The following is a 17,467-nucleotide window of genomic DNA, read 5'->3' as shown; positions in this document are numbered from 1 at the left end:
TGGGGTGATGCTGCTCCATGGGTGTGGGACACAGCTGGGTCCCAGGTGAGCCAGGGCTGCCCCACACCATGGCCATGGTGTGCTGGGTGCTGTGGGGAGGCCGGGTGGGCTGGCAGGGTCTGGCCCCTCCGTTCTGCTGGGTGCCAGCTCCAATCCCTGCCGGGGCACCCGGAGCAAAGGCCTCGTCTCCAGCCAGGCAGGAGGTTGGGGTCCCTGCAGCAGGGTGCTGGGGGCTGCCCCTGCGTCAGGCTCTGCCCTGGGTGAGCAGCTCCCGGCACTGGCAGCGCTGGCTTGGCCCATCTGCCGGGAGCCCCCCGGCTGCTGCGCAGTTCATTGCTCCCCGGAGCTCGGCAGCGCTCACCTCACCTCTTGCTTTGCTCATATGAAGCCATTTGTCATGTGTTAGAGTAACAAAAGCACAAGCCGCTGCCCGGGGGCTGAGGACGGGCACGGTGCTGCTGGTGACTGCAGCGAGAGCCACCATCTCCCTTGTGCCCGCCGTGGGTCTCACCCGCAGAGCCCGGTCCCGGGGGAGCAAAGGGCACTGGAGCCGGTGCACCCGCAGGTGCTTTGTCAGGAGGAAGGTGTCACAGAGCTGCAGGGCAAGGGGGCTCCTGTTGGCAATTCTGCTTTGCCACAAGCAGCGACAGGCGCGGGGGCTTGTGCTGCGCTTGGCTTCCTCGTCAGGGACCCGCGTCACGGGGGAAGGAGGGGAGCGGGAGGCATCGTCTGCCTTGGAGGGAAAGGAAGAGCCAGAGCTGCTCTGGGGAGGGTGAGAGGCTGCAAATCACCTCCAATGGAGAGTAAACAAATTGCTGTGTGGTGGAGTAATTTGCAAAACCTAGAGGCGAGCTTTAAAAATAACAGGTTTTATTAGAAGAGATTAATTTTGCCGAGTTTATGTGAAATCTTTGGAGTGGGAGTCAAAGGAGAGGGACCTGCTGGATGTGTGTGCAGGACCCAGCACCGCTGTGGCATCACCCGACCCACGGGCTGCGTGTGGGGCTCTCCCCATGCTCCTGGCTGCGTTTGTGTGTGCAGGAGGTGGCTGGACACGGGTTTCTCTGCCCCTGGTCCCCGGGGAAGGTGCTTGGAGCCACTGGCATCCCACTCGCTGCGCCTGGGGAGGGCTGAGCCCCTGTGCAGCCCCTCCAGCTCTGCATCCTCCGCAGTGCTGAGGGTGCTTAATGGAGCTGGGCACCCTCCGCACCCCGGGGTGCTGCCCCAGCTCAGTCCCTGGTCCTGGCACACTGGGTGCTGCTCAGGTGCCTGCCGGGGGAAGGGGGTGCAGGCAGGGCAGCGGAGGAGCCCCCGGCTCGCTTGTGAACGGGCTGAGCTTAATATGCAAGTCACTGCTGGGGAGGAACCAGCCTCATGAAAATGCCATTTCCACGCAGCCACTCTTCTGGCCATTATCCTGCTTCAGACAAAAGCAATTTACTCTGCGTGTAATAAAGCAAGGGTGATAACGAAGCTGAGGAGAGCCGTGACAGGCGGCTGTGACGGCGGCACCGCGTGGGCCGTGGGGAGGGTGTCTGGGAGAACCGTGACACCGGGCGAGGGCACCGGCAGGAACCGGTGCGGGGGCTCCGGGGGGCTCAGTGCAGCCCCTTGTGCTGGGGCCTGGATGGGGGTGGCTTGTCTCAGTGGGGGTGAATCCAGAAGGATTCTGCTTCCCAGAGTGACCAGCTCAAACCACCAGCAGCATCCACAGACCCATGTGTGTGCCTGCAGCCACTGGAGCCTGGCTGCAGGAAAGTGGTTCTTGTTGTGTTGGTACCAGGCTGCAGGAAGATGCTGCAGGTTTCCCATGTCACTGTTTCACTCATGGGCTCTGCCTCTTGGCAGGGAGCCACAAGGAGCCGGTGCCAGGCCTGCACTGCCGGCTGGGGAGGGCAGGGAGTGACTGGAGCAGATGCCATGGGCAGGAGCACCGGGGCCATGGCCGCTGCCATGTGAGTGCTCCAGCCAGTGCCGAGGGCCAGGCAGAGGGTTGGTGTGAGCAGCACGTGCACCTGAGCGGTTCCATCAAGTGCTACAACAATCCCCAAAACCCTGCACCAACCCCGGCGTGCTTTGGAACCCAAAGGCTTCACCTCCTGCCTCTCCTGCCTTCCCATCAGCTCAGCTCTGCAGGGCACCTGTGTGCAAAATCCAGCCCCATGTTAAACAATCAATGCATATATTTACAAAGCATGCAAGGGCAGAAGCTGAACTGCAGCCCTGTCCTAGGTGGTAAAAAACCACTGGCTTGTGCTTCCTGGAGGAGAGGCCCCCTTAGTCCCAACCACTGAGACATGTTTTGGATGCTCACCCGGGATCCCCAGCAATGATGCTCGGAGCCTACGCCATGTAACAATCAGTTTATTGCTTTGGTTTTGCATTTCAGAGCTTGCTCCCACACTCGCGGTCACGGTCTGTCCCTTTGCTCCCCTAGCACAGAACTCCTGTGGGTGCTGCAGCTGCCAGGAGCTGCTCGGGGTGAAGGAGCTGAATCCAGGAGACGTGGTCTGGGAGCAGCCGGTTGCAGATTGTCTCTGGGATGGAGCCTGGAGGACTCGGAGCTGCAGCAGGTTCCAGTGAGCTGTGAGCCCGTGTGTGTTCTGAGGGGCAGCAGCAGATCCCAGTGACGGGCCGTCCCCTCCGCTCGCTGCATTACAAACCATGGCACTGCCGTGGTGCTGCCGTGCTCACACCTACTGTCACCTCCTCATCTGACCACGTGTGCACCCAACCGGGAGGCTGCACAGGGCACAGGTACATACTTCATCCAATTCTCCTTGCGGTTGGTGTTGGAGAGGTCTTGGAAATGCCCCGTGGGAATGGCAGATGATCGGGGCACCAGGAGGAGCCTTAACTCACGGCAAGCTGTCAGCCAGGGCTGGGTTTCACTGATACATCTGGTCACACTCTAATCCTGCTCTGTGGTGGGACTCGCGGAGCACGATGCAGCTGGCTGGTCTCAGCAGCAGCCTTGATGTTCCTCAGAGGACATTGTTCTTGCCAGGAATACTGGTGAGGATTTACTGGAAATGCATTTTAACTTTTTCTGGTACGAAATGGTTTTACGAAGAAAATGGCTTTAATGCACCCAAACTGGATTCTTCCCCTGGGAAGGGTTAAGGCCAGAGATGGGCTTTTGTTTTGTCAGTCATTGTCCAGCTGAGAACAGGAGACAGGATCCCAGTTGTGAGGAGGTCGGAGGGGTGGGGTGGCTGCTGCAGGGGCACTGCCCAAGGATCCAGAGCTGGGAAGTCATTGCTGGAAAATGACTCCCTTTTGGTACTGAAGACCCTGAAGCGGATGTGCTGTGACCCTCGGAGCCCTCCCCAGCACCAGGCCAGGAGGAATCGGGGCAATGTACCCACCTCGCCTCAAATGCTGCTTAAAACAGGCGACCCCTCCTCTGCCCGCACGACCTGGGCTCCAGATCCCGGCCTCTTCCCGGGTGAGCTCCATCCCGGCGGTTCCTCTCCCGCTCCAGCCGCGGCGCAGCTCAGTCACGGAGGGGATTCCTGCGCTGCGCTCTCCCGCTGCCGCAGCCGCTCCAGCAGCAGCAGCACGTTGTCCGTCAGCTCGTGCCGCTGCCTCCCCATCCCTCCCAGCTTCACCGGGCGCAGGCTGACGTGGGGGGGCTCGTACCCGTGCGGGCAGCAGGTCTCAGTCAGCAGGAGCCACGTCCGGTCAGGGTCCACAGCCATTAAGTGGAGGAAAACACTGGGAAACAGTGGGGAGAAAGGAAAGAGTGAGAAGGGCTTCTGACTGGCACCCAGCAGGGCCCTTAACAGAGCTGTGGGATGCTCTGATGTGCTCTGGCACCTCTGTCAGCTTCAACAGACCTGGAGGCTTATTAGAGAGCACCATTAAAATGGCTCCTGTGCCCAAGAGAAGACAGTGCAGTTGTTTCACAGCTACTGGCAAATGGGAGAAAACCAGTTGTGTTCTGCACCTGCCCCTCTACTCTGCTCTTGTGAGACCCCACTTGGAGTACTGCGTACAGTTCTGGTGTCCTCAACATAAAAAGGACATGGAGCTGTTGGAGCGAGTCCAGAGGAGGGCCATGAGGATGATAAGAGGGCTGGAGCACCTCCCGTATGAAGACAGGCTGAGAAAGTTGGGGCTGTTCAGCCTGGAGAAGAGAAGGCTGCGTGGAGACCTCAGAGCAGCCTTCCAGTATCTGAAGGGGGCCTACAAGGATGCTGGGGAGGGACTCTTCCTTAGGGACTGGAGTGGTAGGACAAGGGGTGATGGCTTCAAACTTCAACAGGGGAAGTTTAGATTAGATATAAGGAAGAAATTCTTTACAGTGAGGGTGGTGAAGCACTGGAATGGGTTGCCCAGGGAGATTGTGGATGCTCCATCCCTGGCGGTGATTCTATGATTCTATGACATCAGCCCAGCAGCTGGTGAGTAACCAACCCAGGCTCTGGTCTGGCAAAAGCCTCTTCAAGCCAGCCTGTCCCAAGCACTGGGAGGTGACTGCAGAGTACACACATGCTGCTTACACCCGGGATGCTCTGGATGCTCCTGCAGAGCTCCTAAAGCAAGGTGTGTATGTTGGTCACCATCCCCTCTCTGGGTTTGGGGAGTGAGCGGTCAGCCCACTGGACTGCTCTCCCTTTTGGGTGGTGAACACCAGGGGATCTCTGGGCAGCTGCCACAGGTAATGTTGAATCTGTATTGAGGGCTTGTTGCGCAGGTGAGGTCTCCCCCCCATCCTAATCCTTATTTGCTGCCTCCAAATTGTCTTCCTTCTGCACAGCACTTTTCACAAAGCAGGATCTTCTTTAACACTAAACCAGCCACACACTCCCTTAACAATGGAATGGAGGAGGAATGGCAGTTCCTCTAATGCTTTACTGCTGTGTTGATGGTTTTCACTTTGAATGTCAATACCCCGGGTAAGATGGGATTGATCTCTGAGCAACCTCTTCACCTTCCTGCCTCCAGCTGTGAGCCCCATAACGAAGCCTCTGGACAGTCCTGCTGGAGAGCAGGAAGCTCCCTGGAGGGAAGGGCTGCTTTGCATGACCTGCACTTGCTCATTTCCCCTGCCAGTTCTCGCTGGGGGTAACCTTTGGGCTCAGCTAGGCCTGTGTCACGGTTTGAGGAGTGGTGCCCACTGAAATCACGGGGCCATGAGGAGAACAGCAGCGGGGTGAGGCAACGGGAGGAGCAGAGGGTGGGTCTGTCTGTTCCCCCAAGCAGCACAGGGCGGAGCTCCCCTCTCTAAAACCAAAGACCACCTGCTACAAAAGCCACACAAAATCCAGACCCCATCGCTGTCCAAACTCTCCCTGAAGAACCTGTACCCCTCAAGTGAGCTCGCTTCCTATCTAAAACAGGCAGAAATCCCATTCAGCAGCTCTCCTGTGAAAGGGAGCACAGTGCCACGGGGAACCCGGGAGAGCACAGAAATGAGATGAAAGCACTAGAAAGCTCCCTCGCCTCATCACAACAATCCCGTGGCTGTGTGACCCTTACACCATGAGCAGCCAAAGCTGTTGCTTTTCCCTGTCTGCCGTTAACCCCTCGCCTGTCTCTCAGCACAGGTCTCTGCACAGCAATGAGCGGAGACGTTGTCCCTGCAAGCTGCTGCCAGCGTCCCCTCCTGTGCCTGCGGTGCTAGTCGGTCTGCTCCAGAGGAACCGGCCTGGACGTGCTCCAAAGCCACCAGCAAAGCCTTCCTGGGAGCGGCCGGATGCAGGTGAGCTCACAGGGCTCCTGCTGCCCTGGCTTGTTCCTGCAGCTCTCTGACCGGACACGGGAGGAGAGGCCTGACCCCAGGGGCAGGGGCTTGCACCTCCTGCCAGCCCCACACCGGCTCTCCAAGCCCCGCTGCTGGTGTGCGCTTGGCCGCGGCAGTGTGAGCGCGCTGCTGCCAGCAAACAGCAGGTCCCAGCGGCTTCCCCAGCTCAGGATGGGCGCTGGGCAGCTGCTCAGGAGCAATCCTCGCTCCGTATGGTGGGGTGGATAGGGCCGGGCAAGATGAATCACTGTGAAGTAAACATGGGAATGGGGAAAGCTGTTCAGCTGGCTGCTGCCTCTCCAGCACATGCACAACCTGAGCTCTTCTATTCTTCCAATACCTAAAGGGGCTACAAGAAACTTGGAGAGAGAGGGGCTCTGGACAAGGGCCTGTAGGGACAGGACAAGGAGAAATGGCTTTAACCTGCCAGAGGGGAGACTGAGATGAGCTCTGAGGCAGAAGCTCTTCCCTGTGAGGGTGCTGAGGCGCTGGCACAGGGTGCCCAGAGAAGCTGTGGCTGCCCCATCCCTGGCAGTGTTCAAGGCCAGGTTGGACACAGGGGCTTGGAGCAACCTGCTCTAGGGGAAGGTGTCCCTGCCCGTGGCAGGGGTTGGAGCTGGATGAGCTTTAAGGTCCCTTCCAACCCAAACCAGCCTGTGGTTCTGATTCCCAGCAAAGACCCTCTGCTCCCCAGCCTCTCCCCATCAGCTGCTCTGCAGAGAGCCACCCCCAAGAGCTTGGTGGTCCCTGCAGAACTCCACAGCCTCTGGTGCCGTAGCGGCCCGAGGTGTGTGATTATCTCCGATAACCCGGAGCGCTGTGCGGCTTAAAGAACAACTTGACTCTCACATTTTCAGACTAACTCTGGGATAGTTTCTAAGCAACCTGTTTCCATGGCAAAGAATCCTGGGGTTAATCCAAGTTTGTTTTCTGGTGTTGCCTTTTTTTTTAAACTTAAATATAATTTTATTGGATTTTGCCTTGTGCAGGTGGCTCTCAGTGTACTTCAGCCCAGCATGAGACTGATGGCTGTTAATCAGTATCCAGTGAACTACACAATCAAACCAAAGGAGGTATGCTGCTTGATCAACTTCGGGATCTAAAAAGGTCCAAAAATAGTTTGTATTTGTTCCTGTTGTGCTAAACCACTTATTCTGCCAGCACAGAGCAGAGCGTGGCTCTTTTCTTGCCTTTTCCCAAGCTCCAAGCAAAGCCAGGGCACAGTGGATGGGCTGGCAAAGGGTAAGTCTGGCTGCTGCATCTCTGCTGAATGTTTAACTATATTCAGTGCACCCCAGGCTTCAGGAGGTACTGGGGAAATTATTTCTGGAGAAAACCAGGAGAAAGCCCCATTTCTACCCAGGCTGTCGATGGAAAGGTCAAATGGTAAAACCTCCAAAGCTGTGAGGGTGCATTAGGAATGGAGTGTAAATTTCCAAACAGCCTGCAAAATGCAGAACGCTGAAGTGTTGGCACAGGCCAGTGACAACTTCTTAAGCTCTTTCCCTTCTTTTTCCCTGGAGTGAAAAGCCTGTCAGGGATGATGCAACTTAATGAACTGATGAGAAGCTCAGATTTACACACGGTGACTTTGCACCATCTCCCCCCATCTTGTTCCAGTGCTTGGGCCCTACACCCTCCCTTAGCTGCTGTAGGGTTCTGGTCATTGTACCTGCAGTGCACTGGGTTATTCCTAATGGACGGGCAGATGCAGGTAGTGCTCCTTGGCTTCCCACGCTCTTCTGCAGCAGGTTTGGGGGATTTTTTAGTGTGTTTGGTTTGGGTTGTTTTGCTGCATTTTTTCTTCAAGCTTTGGATAACACTCCTCTCCTGGAACACTCCCAGCAGTCACCTTACAATAAAGCCCATTGTCCCATTTTCTCTTCCTCAGCCATGCTGGAGTCCTTTTTCTTTTTTTTCCCCAGTGTCTCTTTGCTTGGTGAGCATCGCATGAAGCTGCAGTTACAAAATTCACTTACTCCCACTGGTTCATCTAATAAAACTACAGGGTTCCATAAATGGGATTAAGCAGCCTCCTTGGGGCATGATAACATCCCTAGATGACAGCCAGAACTCCCTTGGTTTTTTCTCTCATGGCTCCAACCCTGGCTAAAATTCCTGCTTAGCCCTTCGCATACCTGCAGGCTCCTCACCCGCTCAGTGCAGGGAGTTATTGGAGCTATGACTGACTTCGTAAGACCTGACCTTGTTCTTGGCAGGTCACAACTCCTGAGTTGAATAAGAATCCAAAAAGCTGAGCAAAGGCCACTTGGTATAAATCAATATGGCAAGCTGGTTCCAAACACCTTTTTACCTTGTGTGATTTCTGCAGTGATAGAGCTGAGTTATGTGACGTATGTTGGCATTCAGGCTGTGGCTAAGATTAGTTCTGGCCCATCTGTTTTTAGAAGCATTTAAAATGCAGAATTCTTCATGTATCAGGTGATGAGTGCCCTTGTCTAGATGGAAAGGGCCTTACATGTGACAGCCCGTGTCAGTTTGCAGGATTGCTTTCAGGCACAGGGAGAGCAAGGAAAAGGGTGGGAGCTTATAGGAATCTGGTGCTCGAGCAGCTGGAGAAGGAAATTGAGGAATGGCTGAGAAGCGATTCTTACCCGGCTGAAACCTTTTTGTGTATTATAGTTAGAAGTGACTGTGATATGTTTAACTCTGATCCCTCCAGGCTCCAAGACCAGGGATCAGACAGGACTAAACTAAAACAAATAGGAATGAAAACTACAAGTACTGCCATAGGCATGGTTAGTATCACGCCAGACATGACGCGTGCCTCAGTGCATGTATGTGTCTGGTCAACAGAGCTACACAGGGAGCTGTTCAAAAAGGCTTTGTTCAGTGAAATATGCAATGTGCAGTGCATCAGAGGCACAGGGAGCAGTGTAACATGTGGCATTTCCCTTAAAATAGAGTAAAAATAATATACAGGAGGAAAACGTTGCTTGCCCTGAACTTTGCTGCCCTTTTCCTCCAACAGCCATGAGCTTCCTTCACAGTACAGCTTCTAATGACCTCATCACATCACAGGGCTCAGGCAGTATTTCCCCCCAGCCCTACTGGGGAGAGAAATTGCACAGCTTTTCAGACTGCTTTGTTAATGATTTAAAAGCTTAAGGTTCCAAATATCTAGGTGGATCCCGGTGTTCTGCTTTCCCTTCCAGCATTGCTTACACAAATGAAGGCTTTATTGTGTTAAGGGTATGCAAGCCTACAGCGACGAGCCCCTCAGCAGAACAGACGCTGCCGGAGCCTGCTGCGATGCAATGAAAGCCACGAAGGTAAAAATAAACCTGCTCTCCCCAGTGCAGGAATACAAACAAAGGCACAGCTACAGCTTCTGAGCACGCTCCCTCTGAGCTGCTGCCCAGCCACACAAAGCCCTTCACCCCATGCACCCCGGAGGTCTGCGCCTGGGAAAGGGAACGGCAGCTCTTCCCTTTGCCCTCTGAAGTCTCCACACCCGCTGAAGCTGCTCCCTGCTGGCTCCCTCCCTGTGGGCAAGGCTGCCCACACAGAGAGGGGGGGCTTCTACCCCGTCCTTCAGCAGGGACAGAGGGGCACAGCTCACCCATTCATGTTCTGTAACTGGGCTCGTTTTGTCAGCTGAAATCTCTGGCTCTGTGTCCAGGTGACAACATATGACAACAGCAATTTCTTATCCTGACAGCAGGAACATGCTGAGCAGGATCTTGTACACCAAGCAGCAAAGTATGTCTGTCAACACTTCATAGAGCTGATGTGTGTTCACCTAAACCGTTTGTGCTTTTCTAACCTCTCCCAAAGCAAGACTGGTGCCAAGACTGACAGCTTCCCAAACAACTCTCATCCACCTGGCAGAGCCCCAGCTGATGTGTTCACAGGAGCCCGGGGAAAATGGAAGGATAACAGAAGTAAATCCCCAGCCTGCAGAAGGTATTAACTGATAAAATGCATGGGAACGTCTGGCACATCCTCTTGCATAGCTGTCTTCTCCTCTGCAGTTTTATGCCACCAGTGGGCCTAGAGCCCCAAGCATTCCCACACAGAAGCAGCTAGAAAGAAGCAAGTAGCTCATCTTCCCCCTTTGTCCCCAAATGCCCTGCAAAGAAATCTGAAAGTGAGCTGTGGCTTGTGGGCACGCTACCCTCTAGCACGTTGTGGGTAGAAGATGGTATTTAACCAGAGAAAGGGGTTAACTTCCATGAGACCCTGTTGTGAAGGACTCCAATGTGCCAGAGAGAGGAGTGGCGAAAGTGCCAAGGGAAAGGGGTGACCTTGCTGCCTCTGTCCCTCATTATTTGTACACCTGATACAAAGGCATTTATGAGACATTACCTCTGGGCAGCTTCTTGCAGTTTCCTGGGTTGCTTGGCGCTGAGGTAAATCAGGCAGGCATCTGCCACTTTATTCAGGTCACTCTCGCCTGCAGAAATGGAAGAGAAGAAGGGTAGGAGGTAACCTACTGCAGCCTGACAGCATCAGCTCTAAATTGGCAGCAAGAGGCTTCTGAGCCTTTGAACTGTCTGACCCAGAGCTCTTCTGACCTTGCCTCTTAAGCACCTTGCTGCCAAGCTAGGAAAGCAATCAAGGGCACTGAGAGAGCAAAAGAGCAACTGTCCAGCAAACCTTCTCCCTCCTCAAAGTCAGCTCCAGAAATTTAACCTAGGAGAATTTCAGAGGGTTTCATGCTGTAGAAGAATGCAATGTGCTGCATTTAAAGGGTCAGCCAGAGAGGTGCCCCAAAATGTAGCCAGCCAGGTTAGCCAGAAGTCTTAGCTGGGCTCCAGTTCTTCAGTTAACTGAGAACAAAGCATGGCCCAACAGTCCTAGCTGCAGCAATGCAGGAGCTCCACTTTGTACCTACTTCTCACGCACAAGTGAGATGAGCGGTCAGATTCTGCAAGGTGCTGGGAATCTTCTCTCCCATTTGCCTCTTGGGGAGTAAAGAGTGACCAGCCCCTCTTTTACAGAGCTCTCAAAGAGGACAGATGAAGGACCTGAATGGGATGAGGCTGGAGAAGATCAGGAAATCAATCCCATGGAGGAGCAGAGGGATAAGACGCAAGTGCAGGCCTGGTCAGTGGAGCCGAAAGGAGAAGAGGTAAGTCTGGCAGAGATCTCGCACAACCTGCACCTCCCCTGGTACTCACCCATGTCCAGCTTCTCACACAGAGAGCCCAGACCCTGCAGCACTGCCAGCTGCAGCTTGAAGGCGAGCGTGTGGTTGTAGACAGGCCCAGCTCTGGCACTCGCTGGGGCCTGGCTGAGGAGGGAGCTGGTCAGCTTGGGCAGGACATCTCTGGAGAATCTCTGCCTCAGGAAGTCCCCACACTTCTGAGCCAGGGTACACAGCACCTAGTGAGGAAGCACCAGTTACTGGAGGGTAAGTGCACAGAGGTCTGGGAGGAGCCCAGCACTCCACACCAGCACGGGGACATGGCATTCCTTCCCCCTGGGGAGCTTTTTGCAGCTGAGGGCAATGTGACCACATCTGACATGGTTTCCCATAGGGAGCAGAAGGTGAATGCTCCATTAAGGGGCTGAGTGACCTGCACCCTGCTCTTGTTTCACACAACCACCTCCTGGGACTGCCCTCCTCCCACCACCACAGTAAAGGGAGGAGTAGCTCGTCAAGTCTTGCTCAGAATTGCTGGAGGAACCTCTGATGGAAGGTGCCATTAAGATATAAATCCCCTTTGCAGTGGAAACAGCCCATCTCTACAAGCATGGCAGAGAGCAGAAAGGCTAACTGGCTACAGCCCAGGCACCCAGCACTACGGGTGTGTGCCCAGGAGAGAAACCAACCTGGTCTAGAGAATGGCCTTAAATACATGTGAAAAGGAAGGAGGGATCCATGGGGCCAACCCATGCAGCCAGAATGCTGCTCCCTCTTAGAACTTCACTAAGCTCATGGTCTTAGTGTGCAGGACAGAGATGCTGGTCATGTTGTGCTTGGCTTACACCAATACTACGCCTCCTGGCTGAGATTTAGGAAGGAAGATACTCCGGGGGGATTCCTTATACAAACCCTGAGCTCAGTGCTAATTGCAATGACCACTCTGACTTTTCCAGAGCTAATTAGTTTTCATGTAGTGATCTCTCCCTCCTTTTAGGGCAGGCAGTGTGAGGTGTGGCTACTCTGAAATGCTAGTGTATGGCTTCTTGAATTTGGGGAGTCAAAACTCTCCTCTTATTCACTTTTATTCACACTGAAGGATTCCAAATGCATCTCATTCTGCACAGCAGAGGAAGCCCTGGGGCTGGCAACCTCTGGAAACATGCTTTATTGTCCAGCTGGTGAGTCAAGAAAGAGAATGCAGTCAGTTGACATAGTCGGGAGCTCTTTAGTAATGTGATTATGAGGCTAAGTCTTGGCTTAACCTCTCCCCTCCCAATGCCTCAATTGTGAAACAATCCCTTCTTTTCAGTCTTAACACTTCCAAAGAGGGGTGCTGAGGCTGGCTCCAGCAAGGGCAAGTTGCACTATACACTGCCTCTGAGAGCTGCTTAGGCTGTAAAAGAACCATTTTCCTCTTCCCTGCAATACTCACTACTATTGCTCTTCCCCCCAGGAACAGCGGCAAGGTTTAATCTGCGGACAAGCTGCAGTGGGAGTGGTACAAGCCTTCCCACTGCAGGGTGGTGACCCTGTGTTCCCAGCCACAGTTAACATCACTCCGCAGGCTTAGCACTCCTCTCACGGGCAGAGCAATGCCCGAGCACTTGGCTTCTAAGCACCAGCTTGAAGGCTCTTGGCAGAGACTCGCTGCTGTACCTTGAAGGCTCTGAGCACTGCCAGAGGGTCATCGCCGATCAGCCGGGTGACGAGAGCTGGCCAGGCACGGTGAGCCATGGGAAGCAGATGGTTTCCATGAGGGTGCAGCACCATTACACAGAGCTCCAGCACGTCCAGGACCTGGGCAGGACGAGCAGGCAACAGACCTTGAACATTGCAGCTTCAGGCACCCAGGTGGATCCCCAATGACATGCCAGAAGAAAGGAGGGTTTAATACAAAAGAGTACAGTTTGGCTCAGCATTAGCTGGGATAATTGAGCAATGCACAGAGCCCAGGCTTGGCTGGAAAGGGACAAGTAGCACAGTGACATAACCTGTACTGGGCTATGGGGCCGGGCTGGAACCAGGGCATGGACCTGGCCTGATCCTGCAGGCTGAGCTGTGCACCAGGACCCTGTTCCTGGGGAATGGGGGCAGGATCACCTGGCAGCAAGAATCTGGGTTATGCCTCACTGCTGCATGTTCTGTCTCACTTTGCAGTTCAAAAGGAGGCCACCTTCAGAGGATTTTCATAATTAAAAAACCCTCACCCCAGGCTTTTAGCCGTGCTTATCATCCCCAGCACCTTCAGAACTGATCCTGCCTGTGCACTGCAGGCTGAGGAGGGGGGATGGGAGAAAGATGCTCCTGCTTCCTGCACCAAGGCTGAGGCATACGATTTGGCTATCACGAGCATCAAGGGAAGGTGCTGATGCGAAGCCACCCTGGCTGCCACTCCTAAACCAGACAGCTCCTGGAAAACTGTCCCCCTTTCCCCTGGCAGACTTGGGGGGTCTGTTCTGAACCAGCCTATGGCAGCACTGATGTCCCTACGGCAGGAACCCCCACGCACATCGTGCTGACGAGTCCCAGCCCCTTCTCGGCCACCACCCGTCCCCTCGGCGCTGGTGCTCACCCACCTTGAGCCGCACGCGGAGGCTCCTGTCGGACAGCAAGTGGATGCACCTCTCCAGCACGTCTTTGGCCAGCTGAGCATGGCTGGGCAGGGGAGCTTCTCCTTCCGTGTCACAGTTGTTTGGCTCTGGCTTACCAAGGTGGGGAACCTCATCTGGAAGGCAAAACCATTACTGGGGCCATGAAAATGACTTGGGAGATCACAACACCCACCCACAACTACTCTGCAGATTCCCCAGCGAGGCCTTTGGTATTTTTAAACACATTTAGGTATAGGCAAGTCCATGCTTGAGGTCTGTGAGCTAAGTGTCAGGTTCAGCTGAGTGTGGGACTAGGGCAGGTTTGCTTTCTTCCCTGGACAATGCAGCTGGTGTGACATTTGCAGGCTCTCCTCACCATGGACTTGTTTGCCATTGATTTTTATGAGAAGTGAAAAGCCTGGGTGTTTAAAGCTGAAGCGTTTAAAGGTCAGGACCGCAGCATAGCCCAGTAGACTAAAAATTCCCTATATTTGTGTCTGCAAGGCCTGTCAAGGCCAAGTGAGATGGGAGTGGTGGCATCATTAGCCAGAGAAAATGGTACAGGTATTCCCAAGGGAGAGCAAGGAAAGTGTAATAGGATCCTGGGAAGAGGAAACTCTGGGTCCTGAACCCAAATAACCTGTTATGAGGTAAGGGAAAAACCATAGCGTGCTTGTGTCTTAGAGCCACGCAAGCCTCGATCTGCAAACATTTCACTCCCCCCTGCACAGAACGCAGCACGAGCGCTCAGCAGCACCGTACGTGAGCCAAGGTCAGCTCAAAGCAGACCTGACGCTGCCAGCAGGGTGCCCGACATTCAGCCTGGGCCCTGGTCCCCCGTGTGACAAAAGGAAACCCCAGAGGTCCCCGTCTTTCTGCAAGTTGAACACCCTCTTCTCCAGCCAGGCCCAGCACTGACCTGCCTCCTCATCCCCCGTGTCGGAAACATCGCCCTCTGCCATCTGCTTCTGCCTGACATAGTCCAGGAAGAACCGCTCCATGCCTTGTGCTGTCACCGCCCGCGGCCCCTGGGACGAGGTCCTGCTCTGGTACTCGGTGCTCTGCTGCTGCTGTTCCTCACTGTAGGATGAGCCAAACCACTGGACTGCAAGAGAGGAGCTGAGATGTCACTGAGCAATCGCGATCCCCTCCTGCAAGCCAGCAAGGTACCGCAGGGTCCTGGGGACAAACAGGACTCTCCAGTCCCATGGGACTGAACTATAGAACCAGGCACCTGGTGTCCACCACCGTGACCTCCCTGATGGCACGAGAATGTTAAAACCCTGATATAAAAGGGAATATAATTCATGTGCTTCTGCAGAACACTTATGGGAGCAGTAAACCCATCCTTTCTCAACCACTAAAAGCCATGTTCCTGCAAGGTCTGCAGGCCAGACACAGACTGGTTGTGGAGAGGGGAAGCTGTTGGCCACCTTTGCTTGAGAGCTGGCCCACCAAGCAAAGCCAAGCTGCACCACCTCAGCTACTTGAAATCTCCCATGGCAAGCCAAAAGGCCAAAGACAAGTCCCCTTAGTTAAAGTAAGACTGAATTATGCAAAGTAAAGGTGGTTTAGATACCTAAAGCTGCCATTACTGAGTGCAGGACCCTGAGGAAGGTGGAAGCCTGGCTGTTATAACACTGATCTAGCGTCGACAGGACATCTTGGATAACGTCTTCTACCAGTGGCAGCAAGCTGGCATCTGAATGCCTCAGCATAGTGTCCAGCACCCGGGAGGCACGTGGCTGCTGTGCCAGCTGGCGCAAGCCCAGGGAGATCCCGTTCACCAGATAGTCAGAGTTGTCATTAATCAGAAGCTGCACAGAGCCGTAGCCACAGGCCTCGCACATGTCTGCCAGCGTCCCCAGCGCTGTCTCGCTGACGAGCAGAGTCTTGTCACCAGCCTTCTCCAGCACCGGGTACAGAGCCGTCAGCAGGAGCAGCCGGAACTCCTTCCCGAGGACAGCAGCAAAGCAGCCGACCCCTTCCAGCTGGATGCACATCTGCCAGATGTTGCTGTTCATGGTGCGGGTCGTTGCGTGCGGCTCCGGGGATGGCAGCAGAACGGTGCTGCACACCCCCCCTGCACGGGCAGGGAGCCCCGTGTGGTGCACAGCGCGCTGCTCGTGGCTGACTTCTTCCGTATCAATGCTCGTGATCAAGTACCAGTTCGCCTGGTCTGTGTACTCATCCAGAATGGATGTTACGGACCCTTTGAGGTCGTCCACGTTCGGTGACACTTCCCTTTCCTGGAGGACATCCACTCCCACTCCAGCAGCTCCTGCAATCAGCTCGTTGAGGACCATCGCCGCCTGCTTTCGGTACGTGGCGGATTCGCTGTACAGCCCCATGAAATGATCCACAAGCAAATAGAGGTTCCCGTAGTACCCAAGAACACGACACACTTGCTGAAGGAGCTGGAAAACCTTCTCCTCTGTGAAGAAGCGGAAGTATTTCTTCTGGCACCTGCCTTTCTGCACACCAGGCTGCAGGGCGCCCTCGCAGCCCCACCGTCTGTCCTCCACTATCTTCACATCCGTCACGTCCAGCTCCAGAACCTGCATCAGTGCCTTGGACAGGCGGTGGAGGTGGGATGCGGAGTTGAGGACAACATTAATCTTGGGGCCCAGCAGCTTCAGGTAGCCGAGCAGCAAGCTCAAAGTGGAAACCTTGCCCGTGTCATCCTGAGAGCTCATCAGGCGAGGAAGCGCTGTGGCGAGGGAGTGGAGGTTCTCGGAGAGGACATCAGCCAGAGCCCTGCTCTGTGCTATGATCCTCTGCTCCGCGATGCCCCGCAGAACCTCGTTACATCTGCTCTGAACTTCGCTGCTTTCGTCATTAACCAGCCCCACCAAGGCCTTCAAGAGGTGAGTGAAGGAGTCCCCCAGTGAATGGCTGCAGTTCCTCAGCAAGTGGTGGACCAGCTCCACCAGCTCCAGTCTCACTTTCCAGTGGGGGTGGACTGAGGAGAATTCAACCATTTTATGCAGGAGCAGAGACAGTTTTTCGGCCGTACTTTTGCTCCAGTCAGGTCCTCTATGGACCATTAGTTCTGATATTCTGCTCTGCTTCTCTGGCAGCTTTTCTTTGCTCTTTGGGACTCTGGCTAGCTGTGCATCGGCCATCACCAGGCCAACAACCAGGTAAAAGAGTCTGATGGCAGACACGGTGGGTTTGTGCCCTTGCTTGATGTCTCCGGTAACGACCCGAGACAGGGAAATGGAAATCCCAGGCAGAAAAGAGGCAAACAAATCCCCGCACTGCTGCGCCTCGTCGTCGCCGAGGGGCTGGTGCTCCGGGCAGTCGCACTGCAGGACCAGGACCTGCAAACACTTCAGAGCAGAGACCTTGAGCTGCTTCGCTCGTTCTTGCTCCGCCAGGCCCAGCAGCAACGACACGGCGAAGCCGAGGAGAGGGAGGGTGGACGGCTGGTACAGGGACAGGACCACATCGCCCGAGGCCGAGTGCAGCAGCGTGTGGAGCGCCTCGGTCACCGCCAGCTTCACGTCCTCGGCCGGCGGGGCCGGCGCGCCGGGGCCGGGGCCGGGGCCGGGGCCGAGGCAGGCGCAGAGCTCCGAGAGCAGCTCCCGCAGGAGCTCCGGCCTCCGCACGGCGGTGGCTGCGAGCACTGAGGCGATGCAGCGCACCGCGCTCTGCACCAGCCGCTCCCGCCGCGGCCCCGGCGCCCGCAGGGCGAAGCGCAGCGGGAAGAGGACGTACTCCTGCAGCTCCTGCAGCGCCGGGCCGCTCACCGCCGCCAGCCGCGCCGCCAGCCGCCACACGTTCTCCGCCGTCTGCGCCCGCGTCAGCCGCACGCAGGCGGGGCGCAGCGCCCCGAACGCCTCCCGCGGCGTGTCGAACACGGCCATGGCCGCGGCCTGCCCCGCCACCGCGGCCCCCGGCACCCCGGCGCCGGACGCGACGTCAGGAAACCGGCGCTGTCACCGCGCCAAAAACATCCCGCGGGGCCCGACGGCGGGACGCGCCGTGAGAAAAGTCGCGGCCGCCCTCAGT

At 55.6% G+C, this 17,467-nt stretch overlaps 1 protein-coding gene across 2 annotated transcripts; it reads right to left on the bottom strand.

Annotated features, from left to right (window-relative positions):
• Nucleotides 1-2,348: 2,348 nt before the first annotated feature.
• TTI1 (TELO2 interacting protein 1) lies at nucleotides 2,349-17,435 on the bottom strand. Of its 2 annotated transcripts, none has more exons than XM_030503530.1 (7): nucleotides 15,033-17,370; nucleotides 14,373-14,558; nucleotides 13,439-13,587; nucleotides 12,519-12,659; nucleotides 10,894-11,098; nucleotides 10,079-10,166; nucleotides 2,349-3,717 (listed from the first exon to the last, which is right to left on the bottom strand). In XM_030503530.1, exons 1-7 carry the CDS (start codon nucleotides 17,320-17,322, stop codon nucleotides 3,501-3,503), a joined length of 3,276 nt encoding a protein of 1,091 aa, XP_030359390.1. In that variant the 5' UTR covers nucleotides 17,323-17,370; the 3' UTR covers nucleotides 2,349-3,500. The 2 variants fall into 2 exon arrangements, with proteins under 2 accessions (XP_030359390.1, XP_030359389.1); XM_030503529.1 differs by lacking the exon at nucleotides 2,349-3,717 and adding an exon at nucleotides 4,697-5,996 and having other exon boundaries at nucleotides 15,033-17,435.
• Between the last annotated feature and the right edge of the window lie 32 nt (nucleotides 17,436-17,467).

The sequence above is a fragment of the Strigops habroptila genome, chromosome 13 (genome assembly GCF_004027225.2).
Source record: "Strigops habroptila isolate Jane chromosome 13, bStrHab1.2.pri, whole genome shotgun sequence".
In the NCBI taxonomy this organism is placed as follows: Eukaryota; Metazoa; Chordata; class Aves; order Psittaciformes; family Psittacidae; genus Strigops; species Strigops habroptila.
The sequence above is the reverse complement of the archived record's forward strand: the minus strand, read 5'-3'. Positions and strand labels throughout refer to the sequence as shown.